Source organism: Ruditapes philippinarum, unplaced genomic scaffold (assembly GCF_026571515.1).
Source record: "Ruditapes philippinarum isolate M1 unplaced genomic scaffold, ASM2657151v2 ctg446_1_1_1_1, whole genome shotgun sequence".
Classification (NCBI taxonomy): Eukaryota; Metazoa; Mollusca; class Bivalvia; order Venerida; family Veneridae; genus Ruditapes; species Ruditapes philippinarum.
The window spans coordinates 446,986-459,282 of NW_026862956.1; the positions used below are offsets into that span (position 1 = coordinate 446,986).

At 33.7% G+C, this 12,297-nt stretch overlaps 1 protein-coding gene and 1 long non-coding RNA gene across 2 annotated transcripts; one reads left to right on the plus strand and one right to left on the minus strand.

Annotated features, from left to right (window-relative positions):
- Positions 1–345: 345 nt before the first annotated feature.
- LOC132720757 (uncharacterized) lies at positions 346–2,753 on the plus strand. The gene is made up of 3 exons (XR_009624383.1): positions 346–1,151; positions 1,529–1,640; positions 1,980–2,753. It is a non-coding gene; the product is annotated as an uncharacterized LOC132720757 (long non-coding RNA).
- Positions 2,754–3,787: 1,034 nt separating this feature from the next.
- On the minus strand, positions 3,788–6,787 carry LOC132720756 (uncharacterized). The gene is made up of 2 exons (XM_060704968.1): positions 4,968–6,787; positions 3,788–4,650 (listed from the first exon to the last, which is right to left on the minus strand). Exon 1 carries the CDS (start codon positions 6,689–6,691, stop codon positions 5,108–5,110), a length of 1,584 nt encoding a protein of 527 aa, XP_060560951.1. The 5' UTR covers positions 6,692–6,787; the 3' UTR covers positions 3,788–4,650; positions 4,968–5,107.
- Positions 6,788–12,297: the final 5,510 nt, after the last annotated feature.

Consider the following 12,297-nt stretch of genomic DNA (forward strand, 5'->3'; position numbering starts at 1 on the left):
CTTGGAATAAATGGTAAAATGCTACAGATTATAAGATCAATGTATGAATACGTGAGATGCCGTGTCAGGCACTGTAACCAATATTCGGATTTCATGGACTTAATCGTTGGTCTAAAACAAGGAGAAATCTGTTCACCTCTTTTCTGGTCTATATATGTTTATTGAAGACCTAGAATTATTCCTAGGATCTAGACCAGGAAGTGGTCTTAATTATGGCGATATAACACTAATCCTTTTCCTATATGCAGACAATATGGTGCTATTATCGGATAACATCGAGGATCTTCAACTGAGTTTAAATGACTTAAACACATATTATAATCGATGGGGTTTGAAAGTAAACACGGAAAAATCCAAAGTGATGGTATTTCGAAAGAGTGGAAGATTACATGATGATGAGAAATGGACATACGATGGAATTACATTAGAAACAGTCGATAACTTTAACTATCTAGGTGTCGTATTTGGTTCAAATGGTGGATTTAATCTTAATTCCCAAATGTTAGTGGGTAAAGCGCTTAAAGCAATGAATACATTATTAGTTAATACGAAAGAGTTCGAGTTTTTCCCAAAAAACTATGTGTAGTTTATTCGATTCGTTTGTAACCTCGATTTTAAATTATTCAGCTGAGGTGTGGGGTTTTACCAAATGTAAAGAGATGGAGCGTATACACTTAAAGTTCTGCAAACGAGTATTAAATGTTAAGATATCCACAAGTAATGCTGGTGTATATGGTGAATTAGGACGATTCCCGCTGTATATCAATCGCTACATTAAAGTGCTTAAATTTTGGTTTAAAGTGTTAAAAACTAGTAATTGTGTTTTAAAAACGGTGTATTCAATTATGCTGGAAAACGTACAAAAGAATAAAACTAATTGGTTGTCAAATGTAAAATCAATGTTATATACGTTTGGTTATGGGTATGTTTGGGAAAACCCTTTAAATTGTAATGAAGCCACATTTATTATACAATAGGGCCCGTAAGTCTCGTTTACTTTCACTTTCGATTTACCACTTCCGGGTACATCGGCAGACTTATTTACCGTTACGCATATAGGTAACCCGAAGAACTCGAGGGATATAGAAGTTAAATTTGTTTCGGTCCTCTTCAGATTTGAAGGAATGGATAGCACGGGTAAAAAAATGCAGGTAGGTCAATTATCTGACGGAAAAACGAGGGATTTATAGAGTTTAATAAAACTAGTTTATTTTCGGATAGTGACAATTGTTTCGGATGTTTTGTCAAGGTAGTGAATTCTAGTTGTTTAGCTTTTAGTATTGTTTTAAAACTACTGATGTTAGAAATTAATTCAAACCATTTTAACTTATTGAAATAAACAATGGAGAAACACTTTAATTCTAGTGTATATTAAAGTTATTCAAAATTCGGACATTGCATAGTAATTCGGATATTTTTCCCTTCCATTTTATTCTTGTTCCTTTTTCAATTATATATACATGTTAATATGGTACCTAGCAAATTATGATTGAATTAAAAAATATAATATTTGATTAAACCATTTCAGATGTATAGACAAGGAGGTATATGACAAGTATATAGAATATACAGTTGTTCAATATGGACCATTAATCAACTGTTTGCACTGCCTATGATCCTGAAATATCTATACATCAAAGGTAAATACATGTAAAATAATTGATTAATTTTTAGTTGAGATCGGAAAGATAAACAATTATCAAAATATATTATTATAATTTAATAACTTTTGGATTTCACTGCATGATAATTGATAAGTAAATAAAACATTAAAAATAGTCATGTTTCACATTCAAGAAGATCAATATTTTTGACTGTTATATATTATGTGTTGTTGTTTATCTTTAACGTTTATTTACTTCAAATATGAAATTTTTCTGTCAATCATGACCAGCTTATTAAATGTAATGTAAATATCATTTCTAGTGTCTTACACCTGTAATAACATACATTGTATTTATTGATTTTTCATTCTGCAGATAAAAAGGGAAAATATGAAGGAGGATTTGTCCATGAAGACCTTTATTGCAACTACCATCTTCCAGTTCCTTAATTTGAGAATGATATCAGAGAACACACAGTTACAGTGAAATATTAGTTTAATATAAGCCACTGAGAATAGTCAAATGTACTTTCCTGAAGAAGATGAATGACATCCAGCACAAAAAATCTTAATGTATAAAGAGTATGATTTTATGGTGTTTGACACTATGATCTTTTTAACATGTTAATGTCACAATGATAGAAACAGAGTAAAATATCCACATTTCATTGCAGTTTTAAGTATTAAAACTAGATACTCTATATATACCAAAGATGATAACACACCAGAGATAAGGTTTTTTCATGGAATCACAGTATAGTCATATGACATTATGGACATTAAATGACTATGAAGTAAAGATTAGCAAAAATATATATCATCTACTACTAATATTGTGAGGTAATCATTGATTAGCTCACAAATTTGCAATCAAAGCTTTGATATCAAGCTGAACATTTTTCAATTAGAATATGATTTATAACTCTTTGATAATTTGTTCATGTTAATTTTCAAAGTCTTTACATTTGTAAAAGGAAATATTCTTATTCTTGTATCAGTAGACATTCACAGTGTAAAGTTACATTGTCCAAATAACTAATTATAATTCCAAGTGCTTTCCTAAAGTTTTTCTGCCACTGGAAAATCAGTGTGATATATATGCTAAGCAGTGCACTATAAATTGTGTAAAATTAAAAGTTTATTAAACTTATGAACTGTTTTTGTTTCTACTATTTGGCATATATTTATAGCAGTGCTTGATCATAAGAGTTCATCTGCAAAATAAGTGTCACTGTGTACTTTAATTCTCTAACAGCAATGGCTAGATTGCTTGAATATGCAAGCATTGACTATATTAAATACTATGCATGTCATTTGAATATTGTCTGTCCTGAAATCAAAACAGACACTATCTAAATAATATTGATGAAAAGTTCTTGACAGCTCTTCAATGACTACATTTACACATATGTACATGGACAGAAGTTAAAAGCATTGTGTTGTGTTTTTTTGGGGTTTTTTTTTAAACATTGACAATTTTGAAACAGTTCCAATGGGTATATTAATGTATCAGTGATGTAATTGTTTTGTATCAAGTGCAAACCCTAAGTTTTGCATGTATTGTATAGATAATTCACTTTTGGTCAAATGTCAACAGGTTCAATACATTATAAAACAGGTAATTTGAAACCCAAAGAAGTATATGGTATGTAATAACTACCCCTCTGATACTAAAATCTTCAAGGAATGCAGAATTGCAAGTCTACTCCAATTAAGAGGGAGACTTGGGCTTAGAAGGGCTATCAAGCTAGTGATGCTACAGAATACTCAACACAGATGAATTGCATTAATATTGTTTACTCTGGTATTACTACCTGCCATGTACAATGAAAATCATGACTTTTCTAAGAGCAGTGAAAGGCTATAACTGGAAGTAATTTTACATATCTTGCCTCAGAAACAAGTTTTTCTTTGAGATGATTTTTATGATATTTAAATAATGGTTAAAGATTACATTTCTTTATAATTGCAGTGATCATGGTGATAATATGAAATGAAACTCAATCAAGATAGAAACATTTTAATGCTGAAAATTTATTTTTTTACCACTCCTGTTTATTTACAAGTCTATTTATAACAAATTTATCTTAACTGTTTTGAAACTACATGATGCCTGGTTGAAACTGTTTTGGGCAGCCATTTGCAGAAGATAAATTATCTTTGAATAATTAAGTTAATACAAAGTTACAAATGACAGGTTATTTATTTCTAATAAAGACAGGTTATTTATTTCTAACAAAGACAGATATTTTGTTTAACATTTTTACACTGACATATATCTTTGAAGTGTCTTCAACCTTAGTTTTTATTAGAATACAAACATTCAGTCAGACAGTTTACACAAGACATGGAGCTTTAAGAAGCTTTAATTCAGTCAAAATCTGTAATGGACTGCCATGTCTCTACCACTATGTACTCCAAGACTGTGTATGGACATTTCCTTTCAACTATGCCTGGTGGTATCACTATTTGATTTCTAATCTGATGGTGAACACTCCAAAATAAATCAAGAGCCATGACAAGTACTCAAGATCCAACCATGAAATCACATACCAGTATATAAAGAAAATTTATCATGAGTTGAAAGCAATAATAATTGGTCAGCTATAAATTTCAATCATTTTCATATTGTCATGAATAGAAAATAATGTTGAAAAGGAAGAAACACTTCTTGGTGTCCTAGTTTTTATAGATTTGCTTTGGCAACTGATCTTTAAAAAATGTGATAGTGACTAAGTTCTTTTAACCATTTACTGAACATGATTTAACTAAAAAATATGACCCACTTACTTGAGAAAAATACTTTAAACAGTATTTAACATGAATTAACTACATATGCCATACTGTTTGTTTATTTAGCTACACTGTAATTATTTACAAAAACGAGAACATTATATGTTATACAATAATATTTATTTTTCATTTATGTAGTTTAAGTAGCTTTAAGTATATATTTCTTACAAAAACGATTTTACAGCAGAGCATGCATGTGTATTTACAATGGATACTGACGTCTTTCATCTCACCACTGTCCTCAGTCAAAATATCTACAGGAGCAAAATATTTCATTGAATTTTATGACAATTTATATTGGTTATATACAGCTTGACTGTTTATGCTTTATAAAGATAATAATTATAATTAAATAATATTTTCAGTTGGAAGAAAATATATTCAACTAAAACACACTGATAATCATATTGAAACGTTTATCCGAAATATGCGCTGTCCGAAATTTTTAAACATTATATACTTCTGAGAGATAATCAGGTAGCGCTATGGAAAATTGATAAAATCGAATTCACAAGTCTGGTGTCAGATGCGAATGATGTTGTATCAAAAAAAACAAATTTTTTAGATTTACATGGAAATGAAAATATTACAACATTTACGTTTCGTTTCGTTCAAAGCCTTGATAATGGCCGTGTTGTCACTCCGGTATGTACAGCTAAACTCTGGTATTTCCGATTACGGTAAAAAACTCTCAAGTAGGGTTACAATAATTTAATAATAATTATGAAATAGAATGTAAACTGAAAGGGGAAAAAAATCTTTTTGGATGAAAGAAAAAAAAAAAAAAAAAAAAAAAAAAAAAAAAAAAAAATTAAAATCTTTTGGATAATTTGACAAATTCATTTGCAATATTTGACAACTCTTGCCTATGGTCTTTGAATTGGTCTTCATGATGTCTGAAAGCAATAGTTCTTTTGTAAATACACTTATTCCTGTCTTTAGGAATATTTCTTTCTTCAGGTTTTCTCTTGATGCCTCATACAGGGTACAGTCCTCTATAAAATGTGTTACTGTCTCAACTTCTCCACAATTACATAGACTTGTGTTTGTGGCCCCAATCTTGTTCAGATAATCATTGAGGCAATATCCACTTTGTAGTTGAAGTAACTGTCTTTGGTTGCTCAAGCCATGGAAGTTAATTTTTTTGGGCTGGACTTGAGGCTTGAGTCCATAGAGATGCCTGCCAGTTTCAACAATTTCCCATCTTCTCTGCCATTTAATGCGGACTGATTCTCTAGCTGAGTGGCGAATGTCACTTTGACTTGTTACAAGGAGTGAATCTTCTGTTTCCATTTCCTCAGCTTCTTTTGCTGCTTCTTTTGCAAGTCCGTCAGCAATGTCATTCCCTTTTATGCCAGCATGACCAGGAGTCCAATCAAAATTGACTGTAACATCTGCTAATTCAAGCTCTTTCCTCAACTGGAGTATCTCTGTTGACAGGAATTTGTGCGTCTTATTTTCCCAGCCAAGATCAATAATTCCAACAGCGGACTGACTATCACTAAGTATTTTTATCTTATTTATTTCAAATCTTCCAATCTCAGTAAGTAGGGCTTGAAGTGTTATTTTAATGGCAACCAGTTCTCCTACTAAAATTGATGATAACTTTGATACTGGTTGTTTCAGTTCTATAACTTCTGTGTTTGGAAGAAGAATGCAGGCTCCAGCACCACATGGACCTGGATTTCCTCTACAGGAACCATCAGTAAATGCTACAGCTGTTTTGGTATCTACATCAGATAGAAGTGATGAGATGTGTTGTCTTGCATCTTCTTCTTGTTTAACAGTTCTTGATTTGGAGGATCCTAGATTGTTCCAATAATCTGGTCTGGTTCTAGATGGTTGCAGGTATTCAAGGTATGAAAACTCTGGTTCAATACTGTTCAGTGTGATGGTGGTTAATGATTTCATGTCCTCTACCTGTGTGAGCATGCAAAAGAATGGAGATTGGAATTTTTCTCTGACTTTTCCATACCTATCTTGACAGCTTTTTAAACTTTTTGCAATGTTTTGCCTAATTCCTTTTGCCATTATTTTCCCACATTCTCGAATACTCAGTTCTTCTCGCCTCAAATCAAGTGGAAGAACTCCAGCCAATACTTCAACTGCATCTTTACTGGCTGTGTTGTGTAATCCAAGGCAGTAAGCTAAACCTTTCCTTTGTATCTTGTCCAGGGGCTGACAGTTGGCAATCTGCCAAATAGGGACTGCATACTCCAGTTGAGGTAGAACCAAGCTTGTATAAAGATTTATCATATTTTTGACGCTGATCTTCTCTGTTTTGGCTACTGACATCAAGGAAGCCAATGCTTTAGTGCCTTTTCTTTCAGTGTATTCTATATGTTCTTTGAATGACAATTCAGAATCTAAAATAACACCTAAAATTTTTACTTTATCTTTCTCTTGCAATAAACTTGGGATAAACTGAATTTGAAATGACACACCCACCTGAAGATTATACGAAGTTGTCTTGAAATCATTGATACTTGTTCACAAGATGAAACCATTTGCATTTCATTACAAAACAAAAAACTCTGCCAATTTCCACATATCATTTGCTTTTCCATGTAAGTTTTACTTTCCCACCGGCATACAAGTATTACCCAATATAGATAAGCAATGTTGTTGATATTTGTTTGTACCCGGAAGTGCAAAATATCGTGAAATCTCGCAAGTCACATGACGAGACTTACATACCCTATTTAAACAGCGTTTGTTAGACTGTTTCACTCAAGAATGGAAAAGTAGCTTAGATAACAACAGAGTGTTAACTGTATATTATACGGTGGCATAGAGGTGACATTTGCAGTTTTATTTTATCTCGTGGCCACGACTTATTATCTTGTGGCCTCAAGATATTATCTCGTGGCCACGACTTATTATCTCGTGGCCACGAGTTATTATCTTGTGGCCTCAAGATATTATCTCGTGGCCACGAGTTATTATCTTGTGGCCACGAGTTATTACCTCGTGGCCACGAGTTATTATCTTGTAACCTCAAGATATTATCTCGTGGCCACGACTTATTATCTCGTGGCCACGAGTTATTATCTTGTGGCCTCAAGATGTTATCTCGTGGCCACGACTTATTATCTCGTGGCCACGAGTAATTATCTTGTGGCCTCAAGATATTATCTTGTGGCCTCAAGATATTATCTCGTGGCCACGAGTTATTATCTTGTGGCCACGACTTATTATATTGAGGCCACGAGTTATTATCTTGTGGCCACGACTTATTTCAGCCAATGAAAATGGTCGTTTCATCTTGAACAAAAGTTAATATCAATAAGACCTTATATCACACTGGCCACAGCTTTCACAAGAGCGGCGGGTCAAGCGCTGCGGCGGTGAAGAAAGGGAACGTTTTATAATAATTATTATTCTTCTTTTTTGTATGGTCAGGTGTTTCTTTCATTCTTCTTTACAGATATACTTTGCTTAAATTTAATATTAGAAAATATTGATAATTGTTACATTGTCCCTTTGTACATGTAAACATAAAATGAACATGTTTTGACTTCAAAGATAGTAGATATGTTATGTTTAAAATTCTACACAGTATAGGTGTTCACCATGAATATATATATTGTCAGTTTTTTTAAGTAAAGATTACCTGACCTGTTATAGGGAACGCAGCTTCCTGTACATAGTTTATTGATTTCTTTATTCAAGTTAGACGCATTAAGTTAGAATACCATAGATTTAAAAAAAATCTGTGATTTTAATTTTCAAGGATGAGCACGGTATATCTAATTTAATTGAGATTTAATTAAGAAATATATGCGGTTGATGTATACTTTTAAGGTCGTTCATGGAAATAACTTGCCCCTTTTCCCTGTGGATTCGAATCCCTTTAAAGACTTGTATCTAGATAGTTATTATTGAAGATATACTACAATGTCACAATGATAAATGACTAACTTTGACGGGTTATCTGAATCTTTTTCTTTTTTTTATTATAAAAACTGACATACTAGTATACAAGTTTCAAAGACATATGTCAATTCTTTTAAGATCTCCTCTTTGATTGGTACTGCTTATGCTGTGCTATTGCTACTGCCAATTTCACGTTTTATAATTTTCTCACTGCTACTTCTGTGCTACTGCTACTGCCAACTTCATGTTTTATAATTTTGTTACTGCTACTGCTCAATGCTACTGCTAACTTCCTACTGGTGATGACCACTTATAAAAGTGAGTGTATTTTATGAAAAACTGCATCTATAGAAACTTGATCCTTAAACGTTAGGACCATAAGATAAGAATACAGAGGGCCAATTAGTGATGACAAGACTCTACTCAGTGGACGTGTTAATGTGGTCAATACAGTTAATAGTGATATACTAGCTGATAAGCCTTACTGAAATTCAGCACGTCTCTGGGAAAATACTTAAGTAAATATATGGTGGTGATTGACACGCCCCTCCTGTGACTGCTATTGCCAGTGTGATATTAAATTTTGTTCAAGATGAAACGACCATTTTCATTGGCTAAAATAAGTCGTGGCCACAAGATAATAACTCGTGGCCACGAGAAAATAAGTCGTGGCCTCAATATAATAAGTCGTGGCCACAAGATAATAACTCGTGGCCACGAGGCCACAAGATAATAACTCGTGGCCACGAGATAATAACTCGTGGCCACGAGGCCACAAGATAATAACTCGTGGCCACGAGATAATAACTCGTGGCCACGAGATAATATCTTGAGGCCTCGAGATAATAAGTCGTGGCCACAAGATAATAACTCGTGGCCACGAGATAATATCTTGAGGCCACAAGAAAATAAGTCGTGGCCACGAGATAATAAGTCGTGGCAACGAGATAATATCTTGAGGCCTCAAGATAATAAGTCGTGGCCACGAGATAAAATAAAACTGCAAATGTCACTTCTATGCCACAAGAAAATAAGTCGTGGCCACGAGATAATAAGTCGTGGCAACGAGATAATATCTTGAGGCCTCAAGATAATAACTCGTGGCCACGAGAAAATAAGTCGTGGCCTCAATATAATAAGTCGTGGCCACAAGATAATAACTCGTGGCCACGAGATAATATCTTGAGGCCATAAGATAATAACTCGTGGCCACGAGATAATAACTCGTGGCCACGAGATAATATCTTGAGGCCTCGAGATAATAAGTCGTGGCCACAAGATAATAACTCGTGGCCACGAGATAATATCTTGAGGCCACAAGAAAATAAGTCGTGGCCACGAGATAATAAGTCGTGGCAACGAGATAATATCTTGAGGCCTCAAGATAATAAGTCGTGGCCACGAGATAAAATAAAACTGCAAATGTCACCTCTATGCCACCGTAATATTAGCATATTAAACATGACTTCAAATACGAGGGTTACCTGAGTTCTGTTAAAAACAAATTATTTAGACAACTTATTACAAAATTTAGATTATCCGCTCACAAATTACGCATCGAAACAGGAAGGTATGGACAAAATAGAATTGAAAGAACTGAAAGACGTTGTGAACTATGTAATTCTTCTGATATTGAAGATGAGTTCCATTTTGTTATTATGTGTTCCAAGTATAAATGGATTAGGAAACGTTACATTGACAATTATTATTATGAACGACCTAGCATGTTTAAATTTCTCGAATTAATGTCAGTCACAAACATAGATGTTTTAAACAAATTAGCATGCTATCTTAATTGTGCTTTAAAAATCAGATCCAACGAACTGCTATAATTTGATGTTTGCATAACCTCCACTAGTGACATTTGTTAAAAAAACAAACAACAACATTAAATACGTTATATTCAGAAATTGCCAGAGTTACTGTGGCGATTTGTACTGTTTCTGTTACACATAAAATGTTATTTAGAAAGTTTATTTATCACACACCCGTGCCGATTTTGCGACTCCGTAAATATGGTATTGCACGGCCGTGCATATATTTTGACGTGACGTCATTAGCGTTATACAAACATAGTGTAAAGACGCGCTAAATGCTAGCGTTATACTATAGGCGCGTCAATGAAAAATGACTCTTATTTCACTATAAACGGTCTATATTTTGGGTATGTGATAAATAGAATATTGAATTCGTGTAAGTTCATTACTGAATTTATTGCACTCGTTGAATAAAATAATATTATGCTCGCCAGAGGCTCGCATAATATAATTTTATTCAACTCGTGCAATAAATTCAGTATTGAACTTACACTCATTCAATATCCTCTATTTATCTCTCTCTGTACTCATGTTGTAATTGATTTGACTTTTGTATTATATGTATTGTATTTATATAGACGAGGAGCGTAGAGCTCAAGTCTACAATAAAGATTTTGTTCTGTTCTGTTCTGTTTGTTCTAATATTCATCATGGATCCGCTAAAAACTTTAATACAGCCCTTTCATTGTTATTTAAATAGGTCATGTCTTTTCAATGTGATTACCGGGATGTTTTTTTTTTCAAAATTTAATATAAAATTTTAGAACATAACAATGAACAGTTTTATGCTCAGAAAGACCAGACAACCAGTGCATCACACTCAACACCGACAGATTAATGTCACTTTTGCTATTATCTGGACCCGTTTTTGTTTTCTTTTCATTTGTGATTATTTCAGAAAAAATTGCTGAAAAGAACTGCCTTGCTCTCACATTCCTCTCTTGCAAGTACCTCAAGTTCATTTGTAGAAAAATTTGTCCTCAATTTTATTGAGACCGCCATTTTTTAAAACTTATTTCAACTATGATATAAAATACTGCAAAATATGTATGCATCAATGTCAAAACCAGGCTATGCTATGATTGTTTCTACTCAAAATGTTTGAAATATGTATACAAATGTTACCCTACCCCGCACATTTTAAATAGTCGTTTGACCTATTTTCCTACTTGCGGTGCATTGTTCAAAATACACCTAAAATTTACCAAAATGAGGGCCTGCTTACAAAGATTGCCTAAATTTTCTAAAACGTACATGTAAATTGGTTGGTCTTGTCAAATATAAAATACTTTTGCCGTCTAGTGTTTATTTTATTAGACTTTGAAAATATCAGGTACCATATTTGATAATAAATTTGGCATAATTTAGCCAATAAATACCGATAATAATTTTATAATCAAAATGAGACACTTTTTTCTTACCAAGAGTGATATGAGAGACATATAAATAATATTTTAAGGGAAAAAGCTGCCTCTTCTGGGGCTTGAACCCACGCCCCTCAGTTTCTATACAGTTGACAGAAGTTCTAGCCTATTTGGATACTCTTCAAAGTCGACTTAATACATTAGAAGGATCATATGTTAACTACACAAAGTCACATATTTGCATATACGATGTCGTAAATTACGTTTTAGAAACGAGATCGTTAAGGTGTCCTTCAAGAGAATGAAATAAGGAAGATTCCTAGAAGCCTTATTTGTATGGACAAACTTTTGTCATTGTACGAAATATACATCCCGCCCACTTCACACTACTAGGAAATGTTTCATAACGTTTTCATGTTGATTCAATTAAGTATTAAAGTTTAGCCCGCTGGTCCGCCAGCCCGCCCAGTTCACCCTGCTAGTCCGCTACACTGTTAGCCCGCCCACTTCACACTGCTAGGAAACGTATCATGAAGTTTAATGTGGATTCAATTAAGTATTAAAGTTTAGCCCGCTGACCCGCCAGCCCGCCCATTTCACACTGCTAGGAAATGTTTCATAACGTTTTCATGTTGATTCAATTAAGTATTAAAGTTTATCCCGCTGGCCCGCCAGCCCGCTCAGTTCACACTGCTAGCCCGCTACACTGTTAGCCCGCCCACTTCACACCGCTAGGAAATGTATCATAACGTTTTCATGTTCATTCAATTAAGTATTAAAGTTTATCCCGCTGGCCCGCCAGCCCGCTCAGTTCACACTGCTAGCCCGCTACACTGTTAGCCCG